The sequence below is a fragment of the Nannobrachium achirus genome (assembly GCF_963921795.1).
Source record: "Nannobrachium achirus genome assembly, contig: SCAFFOLD_287, whole genome shotgun sequence".
NCBI lineage: Eukaryota > Metazoa > Chordata > Actinopteri > Myctophiformes > Myctophidae > Nannobrachium > Nannobrachium achirus.
In genome coordinates this window covers 12,690-34,458 of record NW_027664645.1, presented here as the reverse complement: position 1 = coordinate 34,458, position 21,769 = coordinate 12,690, and the positions used below count along the sequence as shown (strand labels likewise).

The 21,769-nt window shown below is 44.3% G+C and overlaps 1 protein-coding gene across 1 annotated transcript in view; it reads right to left on the bottom strand.

Annotated features, from left to right (window-relative positions):
* The window catches only part of LOC308280703 (3'-5' RNA helicase YTHDC2-like), a gene marked incomplete at its 5' end in the record, with an annotated part of 60,944 nt that overhangs the window by 30,018 nt on the left and 9,157 nt on the right, over positions 1 to 21,769 (bottom strand). The window contains one exon of the mRNA XM_080755022.1: positions 19,664 to 19,760. Within this exon, the coding sequence (XP_080611148.1) occupies positions 19,664 to 19,760 (97 nt within the window). The remainder of the gene's footprint in view (positions 1 to 19,663; positions 19,761 to 21,769) is intronic.

Here is a 21,769-nt window from a genome sequence, read left to right as displayed (position 1 = left end):
GCTTTAAACTAGCGACAGGAACCATTAAGTATTTATGACAATGTTTATTAAGGTAAGAATATCAAATGTATAAGTGTGGGGTAATAGAATGGAATCCTATGGAGAACATGTTGCTTCTGGTACCAGAACAGCGCAACTAACGGCCGATCATAGGAACTTTCAGTTCCGTGTTGCTTCGTTTTAAATCGGGACAACTACACCCCTGCAAGCAATAGGGGTGGATATTGGCAAGAATCTTGCGATGCAATACGTATCACGATACTTGGGTGACGAATAGGGATGGGTATCGTCTGCGATACTTTTAATGGTATCGATTGCATGACGTCGATACTATCGGGTATCGGTTCACGTAAAAACGAACGATACCTCGTTTCGATACTCTGGAACGCACTCCTGGCGGGTCGCATCTTTAACAGTTGGGCTACTGAGAGTTTAATGACTGCTTTAGTAGGCTACACTTGTTACTGTGGAAAATAGCCGACAATAGTCTATAATGTTTATTATTTTGATGATTATCCAACATCTATACTCTCCGCTCCGCCACACTGTGTGAGCATCATCATCACCTCTGCTCTACCGCTGCGGTAGAGCAGTTAAACTTAAATAAAAAGTATCGAAAATGGAATCGAAAAGGGTATCGTATCGATTCAAAGGTGAACAATACCCATCCCTAGTCACAAATCTCACGATGTAATAGTATCACGATATATTGTGAATCTTTGCGATATGATACTATTGTGATACTATTGCGATATATCAGCTTTAAAAGCTGAAGACGCTGCTCTAATGATGTTGTTTTCGTCGTTCGCAGCCATTTTCTTGTGAGACCTCACTCACTGAACCGTGGGAAGGGGAAGTAGCTACTATAGTAAAGCGACATCTAGAGGCAGCAGAGTGTCAGAACCGGACATCTACCAATGGTTCCTAATCCTATCCATGGAACATATTTTATTTTCCTAAAAGTATCGCGATACTATGGCCTGAGGTATCGATACAGTATTGGCAAATAAACTATTGCGATGTATTGCCATATCGATTATATTGCCCACTCCTAGCAAGCAACACATCATCAACATGCTGTTTAATTGAAAAAATAATAATAATACTTTTCCCAAACATGGAGATGGCTGACATCCTAGATGTCTGACATCATAGACCTCATGAGAATGACACAGTATGTCCATATATGGGCTTAACATTGATGACACCAGGGATTTCCATATATGGGCATAAAAGGGACAAGGACTGACACAGAGATCTCCATATATGGCCATTAATTTATTAGTGGATTAGCAGGCAGGGCACATCTCTATGTTGAAAGATGGTTGTTGATGGATGTTGAACGCTTTCTCCTGGTTACAGTATGTATACTGTATAGCCATGCAACACAGAGGTGGGCATGAGCACCATGAAAACCATAACCCTCCCTATCTGTCAGATAAATGGAAACTAGGGCTGGAAAATAAGTCAGAAGAGACAACAGATACAACGGAAGATGGCTGGTCAGAACAAGCTGTCTGGGAATTGGTCCGATTTCCTACATGACCCTATGTCACCCCTCTTGGGGGTCTTGTGAGTCCATGGAACATAACATTTTCAGATGAGGGTCCACTGCCAAACATATAATTATAATTTTGGTTTGAGCACCTCTCATATAGCAACATATGTTTATCAGACAACTGTTTAGGATTTAGAAGACATAATCTGCCTCAGGTGTTAAGTCACTTCAACGCTGCATGGGTCTGGGTGTAATCATGACAGTCTAACCACTTAAACCCTCTTGTTTAGTTGACTGGGATCCAATATTGCTCTGTACTAGTATGGATGGATCTAGATCCAAATATGGTACAACATAATTGCATCACACAATGACATCACAACATTGTCATCACAAGTTCACAACCAATGCACTTGTCTTTAAAAGCAAACGTCCAATAAACAAATGTCATTCAACAGCTATCTTCCAACCAATTAAAGTGTCCTTTAACAACTTATACTGTAAAGTTGCACTGATTAACGTTGGTCCTGGAGTGTGAAATGATTCACTGGACGATACATCTGAAAGGAGCACCTAAGAATTCCTACCATGCTGCTGTGGTAGTCGGACACAAGCTGTACTCATTTGGAGGAGTCAACAACTACCTGAACAACATGGATCAGATTGAAGTCCACATCTTCAACACATTATCTTTGCGTTGGAGGAAGTTGCCCCCAGTGACACATGGAAGAGGACAAAGTCCTATTGAGGTTCCAACCAGGCGCTATGGCCACACAGCTGTGCTGGTAGAAGAAATAGTCTACATCTGGGGAGGACGTCCTTACTGCAATGTGCTTTATGCCTTTGATGTTGACACCCACAGCTGGTTCAAACCCAATATTTCTGGGTTTATTCCAGAAGCAAGGAGCTTCCACTCAGCCTGTGTCCTGGAGAAGGTCATTTATGTGTATGGAGGAGTCGCCCAGCTGACTGAATATACTAATGACATGTACAAGTTGGACACCACCATAATGGGCTGGACTTTAATTAACACCAGAGGCACTGCACCACCTGCTTCAGCAGGTCACTCTGCCACCATCATTGGAACAAAGATGTTTGTATTTGGGGGCTGGGAGAGACAGGGGAACTTCAACAACAATACTGTGTTTGACACAGAGACCAACTGCTGGCTGAACACACTTTCTGCACAGCTTCTCCCAGATGAACGTTACTGTCATTCAGCCTTTGCCTACAATGGAGAGCTGTACATATTTGGTGGCAATGGGTACCAGTATTTCAATGATCTGTGGAATTTCAGTCCAGAGACCTTTTCCTGGAAGCAGGTTGAGCCCAAGGGGAAAGACCCCTGTAGGATGTATGGTATGTGCTGTTGCATGGTGGGAGGTCGTATCATCATCTTTGGAGGATTCACATGCAATACACTCACTGATGACCTGTACATGTTAGATCTAAGTCCTAGCCTGAAGACGTTATGCAAGCTATCAGTTGTTCATTATGGTCTGGATGAGTCTGAACTCCCACATGACATCAGGTGGGAACTGGCAACCATGACTACCAACAGCAACAGAACAAAATGACAGCCCACACCACACACACACGTGCAGAACATGTCTACAAGCCCAGATATTGGCACTTTTTTTTTTACTCTAAATGTTTATCCCACAATTTTCCAACCTGTTTTTCACCCAGTTCCAATTGCCTAAAGCCTCTATCAGAGTCCAGGGTGAAGAGGTATTCACCGCAAATCTTAGGGGAAAAGCTTTCCACCTAAAGTGAGAAAACAAGTGGAGGCCATCATGATGATGGGCCGATCTGTCTGATAGTAAAAACAGAGAGATGTGTCGGGGTTCGCGCTGGATAGCTCTTCACCGCGAGTAATGACGTAATGTTGTCGTTTTATGACTTAAAACGACTTAAAAAGATTACACCGAGGTGGATAGCTTACCACCGCGGTGCCTACTATGATAGGGGCTTAAGCCTACTCTCTGTTTTAATTATGGCAACATCATATACAGACATGCTGCTACCACCACTAGATGCCATCTATCACTCTGATCTCAGGTTTATCACAGGTGACCCATACAATACCCATCATTGCACCCTGTATACAACAGTTGGTTGGCCCTCTCTCTCTATGAGGCGAGACCACCACTGGTTCAGAGAGAGGGCGAGATCATTTAGCGACCTCCAACCGGGTTGCAACCTGGTCGGTAGTTTTCAGCGACCGGGTCGCAAAATCTACCGACCGGGTCGCTAAATCTACCGACCGGGTCGCTAAATCTACCGACCGGGTCGCTAAATCTACCATCCGGGTCGCTAAATCTACCATCCAGGTCGCTAAATCTACCGACCAGGCCGGTAAAGTCACCGACTGGGTCGCTAAATCTACCGACCGGGCCGCTAAATCACAGACGTGGCCCGGTCGGTGATTTTGCAGCCCGGTTGGTAGATTTAGCGACCCGGTTGGTAGATCTAGCGTTTTGGTCGGTGATTTTGCAGCCCGGTTGGTGATTTAGCGACCCGGTCGGTAGATTTAGCGTTAGCGACCCGGTCGGTGATTTAGGCTTAAGCTAGTGTCTTACCTTTACCCCAACTGGCCTAGAAATCTGGGCAGGCATTCTTTTTGTTATTGGAGTGGTATGTGCATTTCTTTTTTTTTATCCATAACTCTCTGGCGATATGTCTTTGTGTTGGATTCAAGTCAGTGTCTACTCTAGATTGACGTGCACATCGATCTAGTCCTAAAATGGCCACTTAATCTGGATAGGTTTGGAGCATTTGAATATTCCAAAGCTGTTATGGTTGATACTTAAAAGTTTGACTGAGCCACACTTTGCTCAGTCAGTATGTGTATTTGGATTTAAATAGGTTCCTTAAAAAGCTTCACAGTATTTTGTGCTATCCTATACATGTATGTAGGATGATACAGTTGAAAAAGACACATGAGATGTTTTTGTTGAGAATGCAGTAATTATTTATCATAATTGATGTTATTGGTTTAAAGGACAACTTTAGTTTTTTACAACAAGGGTTCATATTTTAGATTGTAATTAAAGAATATACAATATGAGTGTTAAAACTATGTCATTTACTTCTTTCTATTGTTTTAGAGATTCATATTTCAGTGGTTGGGGGCATGCGTACAAGTGGCTAAATATGTCATTTTACACAGAATAAGCCCATTCCCAAGATACAACACAACCTTTCATGGTTGGATGTGACTTATGGGGGCTAGAAGTGTTACTGTAAATAGCAATAAAGAAAATGCTGGCTTATTGTGTCTAAAAAGACATATTTAGCCACGTGTACGCATGCCCCCATGCGTACGCATGCCCCACATTTTAGCACGGTAAACGCAATAAAACAATAGAACAAAGCAAATGAAAACATTTTAACACTCACGTTTTCTTTTCTCTAATTACAATCTAAAATATGAACCCTTGTTGTAAAAAAACAAAGTTGTCCTTTAAGTTATTGATTTCCATTGCTCTTCTGTCTCTGCTTGTTTGACAAGTAATAGATGGCTGGAGCAGTGTAGTAATGCTTGTGATGTTTTTGGCGTGGTCGGTTGCTGGTTGACATGCACCTACAGTAACTTGGGTTCCCAGAATAGCCCACCTGTTACTAAGAGCTTTGTGTGGTGTTTTTATCACTTATTCCTTACCCTGTTTCATGGTGACCCGCAGGCCTCGGTGCAATGAAAGCTTCATAAACGAATACATTCCTTGGGAGTTGGCAAACCCAGGAAAAACTGTAGCCTTGACATCAGGGACGTACTGGGCCCCTGATTCAGCCCGGGAAAAAGAGTTGCAGAGGCCCTCATGGCGCGCTATAGAGAGAGATCTCTCTCTATAGCGCTGCTGCTACTCAAAGATTTGTCATTTCAGATCACGACAAGTGACAAGCCAGTGGGCCAATTACATGAGTTATATTTCGTCGTTGTCGGGTGGAAACCTTGTATGTCCAAAACCGTTTGTTTTGTATTTATCATTTTAAAAAATGATTTAAACTAGTGAAAACAGCCGAACTACAAGCACACAACGCCTCGCACAGTGAGGCGTTGTGTGCTTGTAGATCTGCTGTTTTCACTACTTTAGTGCGACAGCCTTGTATGATGAAGCAGGGCTTTGCTTTGCGAAGACATCTACAAATTTGAAACTTGGAGATACGAGGTTTCTGCCGGACAGTGACGATTTACTTTGTTGGCCACCCAGCCCCCAAAATGGAACAAAGCATTTTTCCTAATGGCCGGCCTGGACTGGCCGGGAATGAACCGGCCGTTCGGGAGTTGTCCCGCTTTTCCCAATGGCCAGCACGTCCCTGGCTTGCCCTCAATTGTATCCCCGAGAAATTAAAACAATTACTTCTCCCAAACATGGAGATGGCCGACATTATAGATAGAGACTGACACCGTATGTCCATATATGGGTTTCCATGATATGGGCTTAACATCTCCATATATGGGCATAAAAGGGACAAGTACTGACACAGAGATCTCCATATGGCCATTAATGTATTAGTGGATACATTTTCCCCATTGAACTTGAATGGGGAAAATTCATTATGTGTGTGTGTGTGTGTGTGTGTGTGTGTGTGTGTGTGTGTGTGTGTGTGTGTGTGTGTGTGTGTGTGTGTGTGTATTTTTCCAACCAAATTTATGCAATGACTTATGTTCCCAAAAATGATGTACACAAATGTGTCATTATATAACAGTGGTTAGTCAGTGGGTGGAGATCAGTACAACAAGTACCTTAACTCAACGGGTGCCCACGAGGTGGCAACTCGTCAATCTCTTTGATGTCTACGTGAGCCCAACGACGCGTTTGCCGCGTTGTACAGTAAACTATACTGTACTGTAGCACCTGTACTGTACTACCGCGGTGATGAAACAAACTCCATTTCCCAAAATGCACCGCGGGATCACATGACCGGGAAGTGCCGTTTGCCTCGTTCACTGCCCTGTTTAGCTGCCGCACAAAGATGCAGTTTTCTCCTAATCTAGCTTTTAAAGCACTTTCATGTTCAAAACGGCGGCCTCTTCTACCGGCCGTCACACAAACGCTGTGGCTTAGGATTGATAAAAAAACGGTCCTGACTGAAAGAAAAGATTTTCGCGAAATAAACAGGACATGCTTGGATTACATTTACTCGGATTACTTTTCAGGTCCTTTAAGTGAAAAGGACCTTTTCTTTGACGATGGCTGGCCAGATTGCGGACATAGAAACATAGGTTTTTCAAAAAACCTTAGAAGGATTCAAAAGACACTTATGGAATCAGGTCAAAAATCTAATTTTCACGACTTTTCAAAAATAGCAGATCTACAAGCTCGCAGCGCAGCACTCAGTGCCGCGCTGTGAGCTTGTATATCTGCTATTTTTCAATAGTTAAAGCATAAAATAATGATACACAATATAGTGTACCCGTTCTAAATGAGTTAAGCATGAAAACCATACCCTCCCTTTCTGTCAGATAAATGGAAACTACGGCTGGAAAATGAGTCAGAAGAGACAAGGGATACAACGGAAGATGACTGGTCAGAACAAGCTGTCGGGAATTGGTCCGATTTCCTACGTGACACTATGCCACTGCAACCCATCACAGTGCGGCATTTTGTGCCGCGAATGAGCTTGTAGGTTTGCATAATTGCACATCGTGAAAATCTGGGCAAATCTTTGAATATAAACTCAGCACAAAAATAAAGGAAACTTGACTTCGGTCCATTATATCTCCCCTTTAACTTCTTCAGTGCCATATTTAAAGTGGGACCTCTTATATTGCCGGTTCGCCAACACAGGGTTAAAAAATAGTGTGCACGCTGGTGCACACATTCGTGCACAGATCATGCACTATGCATGTGCATGCTTTTCACAGCTTTCAAACAAAAAAATCCACTTGGAAATCCGTTCAGGCATTCAGGAGAAGGCAGCCCTTATGTTTTCTTCAAATGTAAACAAACATGGCTGCCATGTTTGAAAGATGGGGTTGGTATGGAGGTTAAACATGCAATTTCGCGATCGCGATCATGGCTAGTACACTGTTGGAGGTCCAATTTTTTTATTTTTTTTTCAAAAAAATGTTTTTCAATTTTTTTTTTTTTTTTATTATTTAAAAAAAAAAAGACGTCCAGAAGACGTCTGGCAGGGAGGTCCATAGTTAAAAAGACGTTTTTATTATAGAAAACGTATTTTTTGGCCAATTTGTATTGTGTTTTATGTAATTTTTATCGTTAATTTGTCACCTTTACAGCTTGTAAGCATGGGACATTCGAGGCATGAGCTACACAGTCAAACGTGTGGGTAGCACCAACCAACATTTGCCAAAACGGCTTGCAATACTGTTCTGCTGGCATTTACTCTCGTTTTGGGCTTCCCTGACACTGAGCTTAAAGGAGTAGTTCACCCCCAAAATGACTTTTTTTCAATTGATTACTCATGCCATGGAGACTAGAGTTCAATAATATTTTTTCTTTTTTTTGTCGCATTCCTAAGACAAAAATGTGATAACAATAAATGTACCCCAATTCGTTCCGGATGGGGAACCGTTTCGAAACGGGTCCCCATCCGGAATCCGGAATCAATGGAGGTAAATTTACTCTAATCACATTTCTGTCTTAGGAATGTGACAAAAACCCAAAAAATATTATTGAACTCTACTCTCCATGGCATGAGTAATCAATAGAAAAAAAACCCTGACCAGTTTTTAATTTACTTCATTCAATATTTACTATTTAGATATTTGATGTAAATGTTATCTGCCCCCCCCCCCCCCCCGGCTCAGGGCCTCTCCACATACACACCCATTGTAACTTCAAACTTCATTTTAACCATGATAGATTCATTAAACACACACATTATTTTTTCTGGTGACTCATTTTACCCTCCTAATACGTGAGCAGGCCGTGTTTTCTCAAAAACCTTTTTCATTTATTTTTAATAACTCTTTGGGAAAATGAGAAAAATTAAATACAAAACAACATTTTAAAAGATAAATGAAAAATGTTATCGACGGCCTGCTCACGTATTAGGAGGGTAAAATGAGTGACCAGAAAAAATATTGGGTGTTTTTAATGAATCTATAATGGTTAAAATGGAGTTTGAAGTTACAATGGGTGTGTATGCGGACAGGCCCTGGGCCTGGGGAGGCAGACCCAAGCAAGGCAGAGTTTTTTTGAAAGTGGAATATCCCTTTAAAGTGTACAACAAAGTGTAAAAATGGACAATGTGTGTTGTTTTTTCTTTACCTTAATACAGTGGGAGAGTGCAATCATTCAATGCCCCAAGCAACAAAGGTGAACACCAAAAGAACAGTATCGCAGGCCCGCCAGGCCATTATGACCATTTTTGGAGGGGCACTACCCACACGTTTGGCTGTGTTGCTCATTCCATGAATGCCAAATCCTTACAGTACCTTGTTGTAAAGGTGACAAATCAACAATAACAATGATATCAAACACAATACCATTTGCCATAATTAAAGGGGAGACATAATGGGCCACATTTTGGCAAATGTTGGGTCGAGTCTACTCGCACGTTTGGCTGTGGCGCTCATTCTACGATTGCCTGATGCTTACAAACTGTAGCCTACCTCGTTGAAAAGGTGACGAATCAACGATGAAAGTGATATAAAACACAATACAAATTGGTATTATTAAAGGGGAGATATAATGGACCGAATTCAAGTTTCCTTTCTTTTTGTGCTGAGTGCATGTATTTTATAAAGTGAAAAATATCTCTTGGGGGTCTTGGGAGTCCATGGAACTAAACATTTTCAGATGGGGGTCCACAGCCAAATATATGATTATAATTTTGGTTTGAGCACCACTCATATAGCAGCATATGTTTTTTTCAGAAAACTGTTACATAATCTGCCTCAGGTGTTAGGTCACTAACGCATAATATCATGACAGTCTAACCACTTAAACCCTCTTCCTTAGTTGACTGGGATCCACCAGGGTTCTGTACTAGTCTGGATGGATCCAAATACCAAATACTAGATAATTACATCATAATGACATCACAACATTGTCATCACACGTTCACAACCAATGCACCTGTCTTTAAAAGTAAACGTTCAATAAACCAAATGTCATTCAACAACTATTCCCAACTAATTAAACTGTCCTTTCACAACTTATCCTGTAAATTAGCGTAGTTGCACTGATTCACAGTGGTCCTGGAGTGTGAAATGATTCACTGGACAATACATCTGAAAGGAGGACCTAAAGAGTACTACCATGCTGCTGTGGTAGTCGGACACAAGCTGTATTCATTTGGAGGATACATCAACTACCTGAACAACAAGGACCAGATTGAAGTCCACATCTTCAACACATTATCTTTGCGTTGGAGAAAGTTGCCCTCAGTGACAGATGGAAGAGGACAAAGTCCTATTGAGGTTCCAACCAGGCGCTATGGCCACACAGCTGTGCTGGAAGAAGAAATAGTCTACATCTGGGGAGGGGAGCCTTACTGCAATGTGCTTTATGCCTTTGATGTTGACACTCACAGCTGGTTCAAACCCAATATTACTGGGACTATTCCAGAAGCAAGGAGCTTCCACTCAGCCTGTGTCCTGGAGAAGGTCATTTATGTGTTTGGAGGACTCACCCAGCTGACTGTATATACTAATGACATGTACAAGTTGGACACCACCATAATGGGCTGGTCTTTAATTAACACCAGAGGAACTCCACCACCTGCTTCCTACAGTCACTCTGCCACCATCACCATCATTGGAACAAAGATGTTTGTATTTGGGGGCTGGGGGAGACAGGGGAACTTAAACAACAATACTGTGTTTGACACAGAGACCAACTGCTGGCTGAAGACACTTTCTGCACAGCTTCTCCCAGAAGAACGTTCAAGTCATTCAGCCTTTGCCTACAATGGAGAGCTGTACATATTTGGTGGCTGGAATGGGAAACAGTGCTTTAATGATCTGTGGAAATTCAGTCCAGAGACCTTTTCCTGGAAGCAGGTTGAACCCAAGGGGAAAGACCCCTGTGGGGTGTATGGGATGTCCTGTTGCATGGTGGGAGATCGTATCATCATCTTTGGAGGATACAAATGCAAACCATACAGTACATTCACTGGTGAACTGTACATGTTAGATTTAAGTCCTAGCCTGAAGACGTTATGCAAGCTATCAGTTGTTCATTATGGTCTGGATGAGTCTGAACTCCCACATGACATCAGGTGGGAACTGGCAACCATGACTACCAACAGCAACAGAACAAAATGACAGCCCACACCACACACACGTGCAGAACATGTCTAAGCACACACACACACACACACACACACACACACACACACACACACACACACACACACACACACACACACACACACACACACACACACACACACACACACACACACACACACACACACACACACTAAAGTGGCTTGGAAGCCGAGATATTGGCCCTTTTTTTTCTCAATATCCCACGATTTTGCAACCCATTTTTTCACCCAGTGCCAATTGCCTAAGCTGTAATCCTGGGCACTGCTCTCCCTCTGCCATCCTGGGGAGAGCCCCGAACTGAGCTCATGCTTCCTTCAGTTCATGAGGAGTGAGCAGGCCGCTGCTTATCACCTGACAGGGGTGGGCTTCCCCGGTTGGACGTAGCGCGTGGAAGGAACACGTTATTCCAACCAGTTCCTTTCCCCTCCATCAGGCGTCCCGGCTGGCCAGAGGGAGGCATTATGGAGACCAAGATTACTGCATGTTTTTGTGAGGATATCTACCCTAGGAGATACGGGGAGAACATGCAAACTCCACACAGAAAGGCCCTTTCGCCAACCCCACCAAGGGTGTGGGCGCTGATGACGTGGAGGAGAGAACACGTCCCCAGCGCCCACAGCGTCCCCCAGCTGGAATCAAACCCAGGACCTTCTAGCTGTGAGGCGACAGCACTACCGACTGTGCCACTGGCAAAGATCTGGCATGGGTCAGGCATGTCTGGATAACTTCTTTAATTTCATTGAGTGATATTTCAGCAGCGTGACTGCACAAGGAAAAGTATGTTTTACCAATTATAGAGGGTTGGTCAATTGAATGGAAAAAGGTGAACTGATCCTAGTGCATGACGGAGGATAATATCACAATAAACTTAAATCTCCACGATACGATTGTTGTGAGTGTTTTTTTTTTTTTAATCACGATAAATGATAACGATTATCGTCCCATCCCTAAATGCTACATCCAACAGTGCACAAATGCTACCTGGTGCATTTAATAAGCACCTTTAACACATGGGCTGCTCAGGTTTATAACATTTCTAGCTGTTGCTGCTGCCGCCGTTCACTCACGCTTTATTTTGAAGAGCCTCGGAAGCTTTGTGCGTGTGCACGTGGGTGTCCACTGACGATTGAGGAAGAAACTCCCTTTGTTTACAAACGCTCGCGAAACTAAAATCCAAACGGGAGTCGACCATCGCGTTATAGTGTCGCCGAGAAAACAATCAGATCTCTGCTTCCCTGGCGTTCTTTTCACCTCATTCAGAGATAAAGCCCTTCTTATGTTTCAGAGTAGAATGGAAATCAATGTAACCAGCCTCCGCCATTTTCTCTCTCTCCCTCTCTCTCTCTCTGCTACGGGGTGACGTATGGACTCGGGTCATTCAGAGGGCAGGCAGCTGCACGTACAGTTAACCCTTCGTTGTCTCGTTCAGGGACGAGACAACTCCTTTTGGCGTGGTGACACCTAGTGTCCTTAACTCGTTACTGAACGAGTTTGGCTCCTTGGGTGTTAAAGAGGCGGTGCAATAGTTTTGTAATTTTGTTGTTTTTCATGTGTCTAGGTGGTTGACAGTGCTTCATTAGACCCCCTGGTGTGGTTGTTATGAGCAATTATGAATTCGGGGTTTCTTCCCGGAGGCTGACACCTTGTGGGTCAAAAGTGACGGTCAAAAAACACAGATAGAATTACATCATAGAATCAACCCCTCCACTTTTAGCATTCACCCAACACTGTGGGTGTGGCCAACTTCAGCTGGGTCACCACCCACCATGACAACCAGGCATACTTAATGAACTGGTGAGAGTGGCCACATAAAAAACCTAATTTTAACTTTCTGTACACTTTTTTGGAACACATATTCCTCCTAGTATAATCATAATAATGTTTTAGTGGGGGGGGAAAGCATGGCACCCCATCTTTAAGGTGCTTTAGAATGTGCATTGCAAACATTCATCCATTATCACACACAAAACGATACAGAAAAGGTTTGGGATCCTTTAGGATTTTGACCGGGGTTACAAATGGACCCTTACAGGTCTGTACAGCTCTGAGAGTGTACACATGGAACCACATGGACCCCTATGGGTCCTTGAAATTAAAGCGGTTGAGAACCACCGATAGTGAGAAACCACTTCCGGAAACCAGTAATAATGGTGGTATAAGAGCAGCAACAACACTAGTATATCGTCGTTGTCAGGTGGGAATCTCGTATCTCCAAATTTTTATGTTCTTTCGCAAAGTAAAGCCCTGTTTCATCATTCAAGGCCGTCTCACAAAAGTAGTGAAAACAGCCAATCTACAAGCACACAACGCCCGTTGTGTGCTTGTAGTTCTCTATCGTATCGAGACCATCTCTACACTCGAACATATCAAATGTTCATTTATATGTTTGGGGTTAACCCCCACCTCGACGTGGATTATTTCTTTAAGACACTCCAGGGTCACCTGACCCTGGCACGCACGGGCTATAAAAGGCCCAGGTGTGCGTGATCAGATTGATTTTATGATCTCCACCTCAGCAGTGGCAGACGTGGTCTCTACAGCAGTGTAGAGTGAAAGTATCACTATCACAGATACAGAATTTTTTGAACTTTTTAAACTACTTACCATTTGGCAGCAGAGTGATCCACTGACTGCAGTTGTAGTCAGAGAGCTGGTGATGTTGACTCGCTCCTCTCGGGATTGCTGTCATGGTTCGTTGTAGTGAGTATAACAAACAAACTGTGGGAATCAGTTGGCCATGGGAGAACACACCATAAACCGAACGTATCGTTAGCGGCTTTTCGCTTTCTTACGCGTATTGCGGTGTGATTCTCCTTAAAGACGTATTGTCAGCGGTTGTCGCTGATTGACGCGTCTCACGGCTGTTTATCTGCTTGCAGACAAAACAAGCCGGTGGCCTCAAAGCGCACTGTATATGGTCATATCGCTGGCGGCTCTCGCCAGTTTCCGTGACTGTAGTGTAGCTACTGATACTGAGTTGTCTGCGAAGCACCGCTCGCTCGTATCACCGGCGGCTTGACGCTGGTTCACGCGGTGGGGCTGGTGTAGTTCTGTCCCGTCACTGGTCAGAGCACGCAGACATCTCCCCTCAGACTGGGCAGTCTTCATTATAATCCACAACAGTTGTAAGGCCGGCGGCGGCGCTGGTTAACGCGACTAGTGAATTGTTTTGAGGCTGTCAGACAAAGTCAAACATCCCTTGTCGTTCACACACCATAACGTTGGTTACTGTTAGACGCTAGACTAACGCAACATGGTCACAAAGAACAACAAGGAAGCGCTCCAGCATGTCACAGTGCACGGAGCATGGGGTAACTGTTGCCTTGTCTCACCAATGCAAGGCTGTGGGAATAATGGCAACATTATGTGTCCCCATTTTAAGTTAAATATCCACAAGGTGTTTGGAAACACTCCAGTACTGTGTGCAAAATGTCAGAGGACATTGTTTTGTTAGGGGCTTCGCTTCGATTTGTCCAGGCTAACAAAATCAAGAAGGCACAATTGGAGTCCCATGTACCTGTTGCCTTGATTTGTTGAGGCATGCAGGCTGTATTGTGGCATCATCTTCAAGTTGCAATCACAATTCCTATGAGTCCTCATTCTCAGCATGGGCCAAACAGTGGAAGTGTATATGTATAAATAATATAACATATAAAAATATGTTATGTACAAACCTGGGGTTGCCAGCTGGCTTGTGGTATAAATTAATTTTGCCTTTGGCAAAATTTTACCAGAAGACACAGAGCCGGCCCTGAATAAACATAACAGGTCTGTTCCATTTGTACACTCTCAGAGTATGGTGATCCTCCCAAATAAAACATTTGAGATCCACTAGTACTAGTGGGATTCCTAATGTTCCATACATAGTGTCATAGTAAATCAGTATCACAAAGTATACTGAGATTACAACCAAAATAAGAACACTATAATGGGGACACATTGTCGGTGTACGAAATATGGGTGACTCTAGTATAAACATGGAAGTTTGGAGCACTCCATTGAGCTTAATGTCAGAGTGTGTGTTATAGCACCGCAGGTCAGCGGTAGAGTTCAGGTGCAATCTCTCCCAGAGGGAGATAGTCACGGGGAACTCTGCTGGATACACAAGTAGCCTAAACGGCTGGACATTGAGTTTCATATGGACGTCCATTTTAAACGATTACATATATTTGTATGTATGTACACATATATATACAATATAGATGTATACTGTATATATATACCTATATATACCTAGGCTGGAGATGAAAACAGCAGGTGGTTTCTCTGGTGCTGCATGTGGGCTTGTGCCCCCAGAGGTGGCTGTGACCAATGCGTGTCCTGCCTGGGCCCTGGTCAGGCCATAGCAGCTTGTGAGGATCCCGCCTACTGTACAAATTACCTCATCTTGCCAGCTTGGTCTAGGAGGCTACGGGCCTGCTGTTGGAAGGCCCGATCCAGACCAACAGACTAAACGTCACAGGGTAGCAGTGATAGGTGAGCCAAGCTCAGGCTATGGCTCCACTCTGCTATTCGCCCTGCCTGATGTATACGAGTCTGTGAATATTCACACTCCTGCCTCAGTGACAGAAGAGGGAGCCAAGCTCAGGCTTTGGCTCCACCTCTTGACCTGCAGTTTCTGCAGGGAAACCACTACGAGCCTGGCAACCAATGTAATCCACTGCATTGTGCAGTTCAGAGAGTCAGCGTTGAGTCGCTCCTCAGGGGATTTTGGTCGCAGCTCAGTTGTAGTAGATATATCAAAACAAACTGAGGCAATCAGTTGGCCATTACGCAGTGTAGTTCTCTCCTGACGCACCATTAGCGGTTCCGCTAATTTACGCGTCAGCAGAGGTAGAACACACTAGGTTGGTCTCATAGCACACTATACAGCCGTATCACCGACGGTGTCGGTTCACGCGACTGTGGTGTAGCACTGTCCACTCGCAGACAAAGCGTGCTGATTCGGTGTCATTGTCATCTGCGCACCTTACGATCGCAGACAGAACATGCAGGCAACTCCCCTTCAAACGAGGAGGGAAAGAGAAGTGTTCCCTTCAGACTGGGCAGTCACTTCACACACCATACGGTGTATACAGTAGCTGACGTATCAGCTCACACACCCGTGGTGTAGTCTCGCTGTGGAGCCGGGTTCGGCAAACACTGCGGAGCCTGGCAGAGTGTGGCATGGCCTAGTTAGTCAGCGGACAACATTCCCATCACTATGACTAGGATACATAGCCATAGAATCTATTATGGGTTCTGCGGAGGTTCCCGCTTCAGCAACCAATATGCCCATATATGGGCATCAGGCTACGATAGGGCTGATATGACTGGTGTCAGGTGGACTGTGGCACCATGGTCGAACGGTGTCATCATGACATCAGACCCAAACAACCCGACTCACCACTGTGAGTCGGATGTCCCTATATGCATGGATAGGTATATATATGGATAGGTCCCGTCCAGAACTGCCTATCCACCCAATATGCCCATATATGGGCATCAGGGGGAGTGCTACCTCGGGTTCGTCTTAGACGACAGTACCCTTGAGTTCCGGGTCCTTCCATTCTGCAAATCATTGCCCCCCACAGATTGTGGGGCACGCAGTCCTGGTACCTTGGCGTCGGGTTAACCTTCACATCCTATATTGGATGGCTGGCTGGTGTATCTGCTCAGAGGAGCAGTGCCACAGTAATGTGGCCAGAGAGCTCCTGCAGCAATTTGGGCATCTAGGCTGGCGCCTCGGCAAGAGCAGCTCTCACAATCCCCAGGGTTCCTCGGGAAGTGTTAAAGGCCAAAGCAGGGACACTGTCCCTTGCTCCAGTGGGACGGGCTACCCTCAGGGCTCGCTCCTCCCAATTTTCAGTTGAGAGACTTGGAGTTGGGCCTCTGCCCCTTGGGGTTTGGGGCAGCTCCGGCGCTCATTGTGCCCTGGCTCTCCTGAACATGTGGCCAGTGCATTCCTCGTCGATCGCAGTCAGGCACCATGGCGTAATGCTGGTAGAGTCAGCTTACGCTTTTGGGTGTTTAGTTCCGTCGGTTCAGCGGAGCATGCCGAGACTGTTAGGGGAAGTAGAATGCTCCATACAGGTTCCCACACCTGGGTGTAATTCTGCGTGGCAGGAGCCGGCATTTGTCGGTATGAGGCCACAGAGAGAGCTCCCTCCTCATCCCAAGTTAGCCGCGCGGCTACGCCGGCTGTTAGGGATGTATTCTTGCTGTACCTGTGACAGCTAAAAGAATGTCCCTGTAGAGGCTTGAGGGATGCTGCATGAGGGACGCTGCCGCTTCCTACATGGCAATGCTTGGTTGGCACTGGTGCCGATCCCTGCATTCCGCCCTATGGCCTGATCAGAGTATGAGCCAGTCTGTCGATTGGGCTGCATCCTTCCCACCCTCCTTAGGGTGTTGAAGCAGGGTTGCAGTCACTGTTGGGCCTGTTGGCCCTCAAGGTTAAGTATAGACCTAACTGCCTTGGGGCGGATGGTCTCCGAGACTGGGCTCTCTCATTGGGTTGGGAAACAATCCAAGCAGGCATACTGTATAGGCGGGCAGGAAGGCCAGCCCCAGCAGGAACGCGTGCACGTACTTCCCACGTGGCACACAGCCTCATGGGAACAAGGGTTACAATGTAACCGAACGATCTACAGTCTCAAACATCACACTGTGTTGTGCTGTGAGCTAGATCAGCAAGTTCTTGAATTGAAAGCAACTTGGGTTGACAGTACACTGATACAAGGTCAACTAAAAGGGGTTAAGACCACAAGGAAGCTGTTAGGCTTGTTGCTTGTGGTCCCTTTGTACTCGGTTCATACAAAACCTCAGGCAAGGTGTATGGCAGTAGCTCTAAAGACTACTCTGAGTCACTCACAAGTTACCGTGCTTAGTTACGCTCAGTACATACAGTACACGGTCACCGTGAATGGTCGGTGTGGCACCTTGACCCTTTACAATCATTTCAAGATGATTATGGTCTACCAAGCAGTCCTTGTGGTTGCAGTGTTGCTACACAGTGATTCTATTTAAGTAATTAAATTGAATCTCCACTGACTGTGACATAATGTTACAGCATAACTGTATGTGACTCTGTTGAGTACAGAAAAGAAGAGACTCTATAACAAGCCCCCTTAAGTTCCATGAGTCAATGAGCCTGAAATGCAGGACAGTATTCTAGCGACTGTCGCATCTGCACAGAGAACTGGGGAGTTGCAAGCTCCATCAGTCCATCAGGGTCTTGGCAGGTCTGGCCAGTTGAGGGAGTAGTAAGGTTTCACTCCAAACCGGTCTTTCTCCCCATGGTGCTCTCAAAGGCACAACTCACTCAGGTGATTGGGCTGTCCTCTCTTTGACATGCAGACAGACAGACAGACAGAGTACAGAGACAGAGTCGGTCCCCACTCCGCCCTGTTAAGAGCATTAGAGTCGTTCATCAGGGCCGCGTGTGCCCACAGTGTAACGAACCAGCTCTTCAGGTGCTTAAGCATGAGTGCTTGGGCAGACCACATGTTTAAGGCTAGATCACAGAAGTGAGTCAGCAGGCTTACAAGCAGGCAGGAGTGCTGGTACACTCCACTCCAACCATTGGATGGCGGCCTCCTGGGCGCTGTGGAATGGTGCGTCTCTGTCAGAGGTCAGCACAGCAGCGACTTGGTCAACTATATTGATATTCACCCGGGTTTACTGTCTGGCGGGGCTGCTTCCGCTCCCTCCAGGGAGTCGGTCTTGCGTGCCACCCAGCGGTAGGTGTCGCCGTAGCCTTCACCAGTCGAGTCGGCCTTGCATCTGGCAGGCTGGCTCGAGCTGCTCTTTACCCCTAGCATCTTGCGGGGCCAGGCTCTGGGTAGCGTCTTATGCCGAGCATCTAGCGGCGGTTGACCTGATGGTCCAACCGCCCCAGGGGCTATGTTACCTAACCTTAAATTGCACAGGATTGTAAATATTCTAAATTCAGTATGTGCTGGGTCAGAGCCCACTGGTGTTGGCTTTGGGGTTCTGGGACTGCTGCGCTTCTTCACGAGGTGTCTTAAAGAGTACCCCAAACATATAAATGAACATTTGATATGTTCGAGTGTAGAGATGGTCTCGATACGATAGAGAACGTTTGGTTACGCTGTAACCTTTGTTCTCTGAGTGAAGAGACCATCTCTACACTAGGAGGTCGCTCAGAAGCGGCGTTGTCGATCATATTAAATCAATGTGATCACGCACACCTGGGCCTTTTATAGCCCGTGCGTGCCAGGGTCAGGTGACCCTGGAGTGTCTTAAAGAAATAATCCACGTCGAGGTGGGGGTTAACCCCAAACATATAAATGAACATTTGATATGTTCGAGTGTAGAGATGGTCTCTTCACTCAGAGAACAAAGGTTACAGCGTAACCAAACGATCTGTGCTTGTAGATCTCACTACTACTAGTTTAAATCATTTTTAAAATGATAAATGCAAAACGGACGGTTTTGGACATAAAAGATTTTCACCCAACAACGGCGATATCTGAACTGTCGCTGGAGTAGCGGGAACACCACCGTCGTCCCCTGCAATGTTGTGGCCCTCGGCTTGGTACCGTAGACATGATTCGGCCCTTGGGGAAAACTATTTGGGGAACCCTGGCCTACACCGACCTAGCACCTTTTAGCACAATGCATTTCAAAACTTGAATCAATGGTCTCTTATCATTGCTTTCATTAAGATGTGCTATTGTTTATTACTGTTCTTATTGCGTTATCATTGTACTTATTATATTCTTTGCTTGTTTTTACAAATCATACCCTGTCTTATTTTGCTGTTCTTGTTATTGAGAACCCTAACCCTAACCCTAACCCTGTTCTTGTTATTATTGTTGTTGTTTGTAATCTCAGCATCATTGAAAATGAGGGCTGGCCCTCAATTGTATCCCCGAGAAATTAAATAAAGGTTGAATGAATGAATGAATGTTTACCTGTGAGTGTATTCAGAGAACCTCTTGTCGTCACAGGTGATGCGGTCTTTGAGGCCAACGATCTCCTCATATCCAGGCAAAAAGATCAGAACAGCACCTTCAAGAGAAAGGAGAACAAGCTTTGTTTTTACTGCACTGTTCCAGGGTCATGGCTCTCAATTCATATAATCTATGTTATAATCTACTTTATAGTAGGGATGGGACCATATGGAAATGTCATATCGCGATTCACAGATAAAATCCATTATCCTGGGGCCGAACATTTGCCAAAAAATAGCAGATCGTCTGTTTTTTGGCAAAGACATTTGATGAGAGAGTGAAAAAAAGACTGTATCACATATATTATAAGTACGTTTTACCACTTACAGAGGGTTTAAGTGGTACCGGATATGCTGCTCGGCAAATAAAAGGTGAATTGATCCCAGTGCATGACGTAGGACGATATCACGATAAATTAAATAATATCGCGTATCGTCCCATCCCTACTTTATAGTGTATTATAATAACAGTTATAATCTATTACCCTGGTTCTCAAAGTGGGGTCCGGGGACCCCCAGGGGTCCTTGAGGGAGTTCTAGGGGGTCCCCAGCTAAATGATAGTTCGGAACCAAATGAACCCTTATGGGTCTGTAACTCGGAGAGTGTACAAATTAAACAAATATACCCGTTATTCCATTTGTAAACTCTCTGAGTTAAATTAACATTGATTTTACAATAAAAAGTGGGGTCTCAGAGATAGACATGCCATTAAATTGGGGTCCGTAGCCTAAAACAGTGGTTCTCAACCTGTGGGTCGGGACCCCCAGGGGGGCCCCAAATTATTTTGGGGGGTCCCCAGATGATTAACTTAATGTGCAACATTGTTTTCTCACTCAACAGTGAACAAACCAACATAAAGTGTAAGTGTATAGAGGGTATCTGCACATTTCTAAAGTGACAATTATTTAAGGACTTTTTAATACCTCTAAAATGACATTAAACAATGGCCAAATTGTCAAATATTAGAGGCAGAAATTGTGAAAATAGCAGATCTACATGCTCACAACGCCTCACAACGTGTTATACAAAAGGTAATCCCTCAACTCTTAGTGCTCGTCAGGGTGGGGGGTCCCCGGTTGAAATATGATTATTTTGGAGTCACGGCCTGAAAAGGTTGAGAACCACTGGCCTACAGTAGAAGGCATGGCAAACCGGGGGTCCTTGAAAACAATGGTTGAGAATCACTGCTAGAGCTGTAAAAAATGTTCTCTTGTGGGGTCCCTGGCATTATCTATTCAAATGGGGGACCGCGGGCTAATAAGTGTCGATTTGGGCGTCCTTGACATGAAAAAGTTTCAGAACCACTGATCCATTATAGTGTGTTATAATTATCATGGTTGTAATACATTATTTGTGTATTATAATCACAGTTATAAGCCATTAAATATATTGTAGTTAGGATATTTGTAAGAAATCTTAAGAACTTTTAAGACTTGTTTAATATAGTTAAAATAAAATAATAAGACCATTACTATATCAAAACTAATCAACAAACTATACTATAATCAACAATCTATACTATAAAAAAAAGTCAAACATTGGCCAAGCAATTGTCAAATATTACCCAAGAAAGAGATACATATTGTTTCCAATAGGGCTGTCACGATTATGACATTTTACGTGATGATTAACTGTCTAATGATTGCGATCAACGATTTAATTGTGTTTTTGTCGTTGACAATTACATTCTGTTGGCTTTGTAGGCTTTGAAGTTGCACATGGCAGATATGACACATAAATGACCTAAAAATACAAAGAAATGACAGACATATTAGACAACTTTATACTTAAACGAGTAATTCACCCCCAAAATGACTTGTTTTCCATTACTCAGGCCATGGAGACTTGAGTTCAATAATATATTTTTTTGTATTTGTCACAGTCTTAAGACAATAATTTGATGACAATAAATTGACCCCCATTGATAGATGGGGATCCAAATGCATTTGGGTCCCCATCCGGAATCAATGGGGGTAAATTAACTATAATCCATTTTTTGTCTTAGGAATGCAACAAATACACATAAATATTAGCTCAAGTCTCCATGGCATTAGTAATCAATGGAAC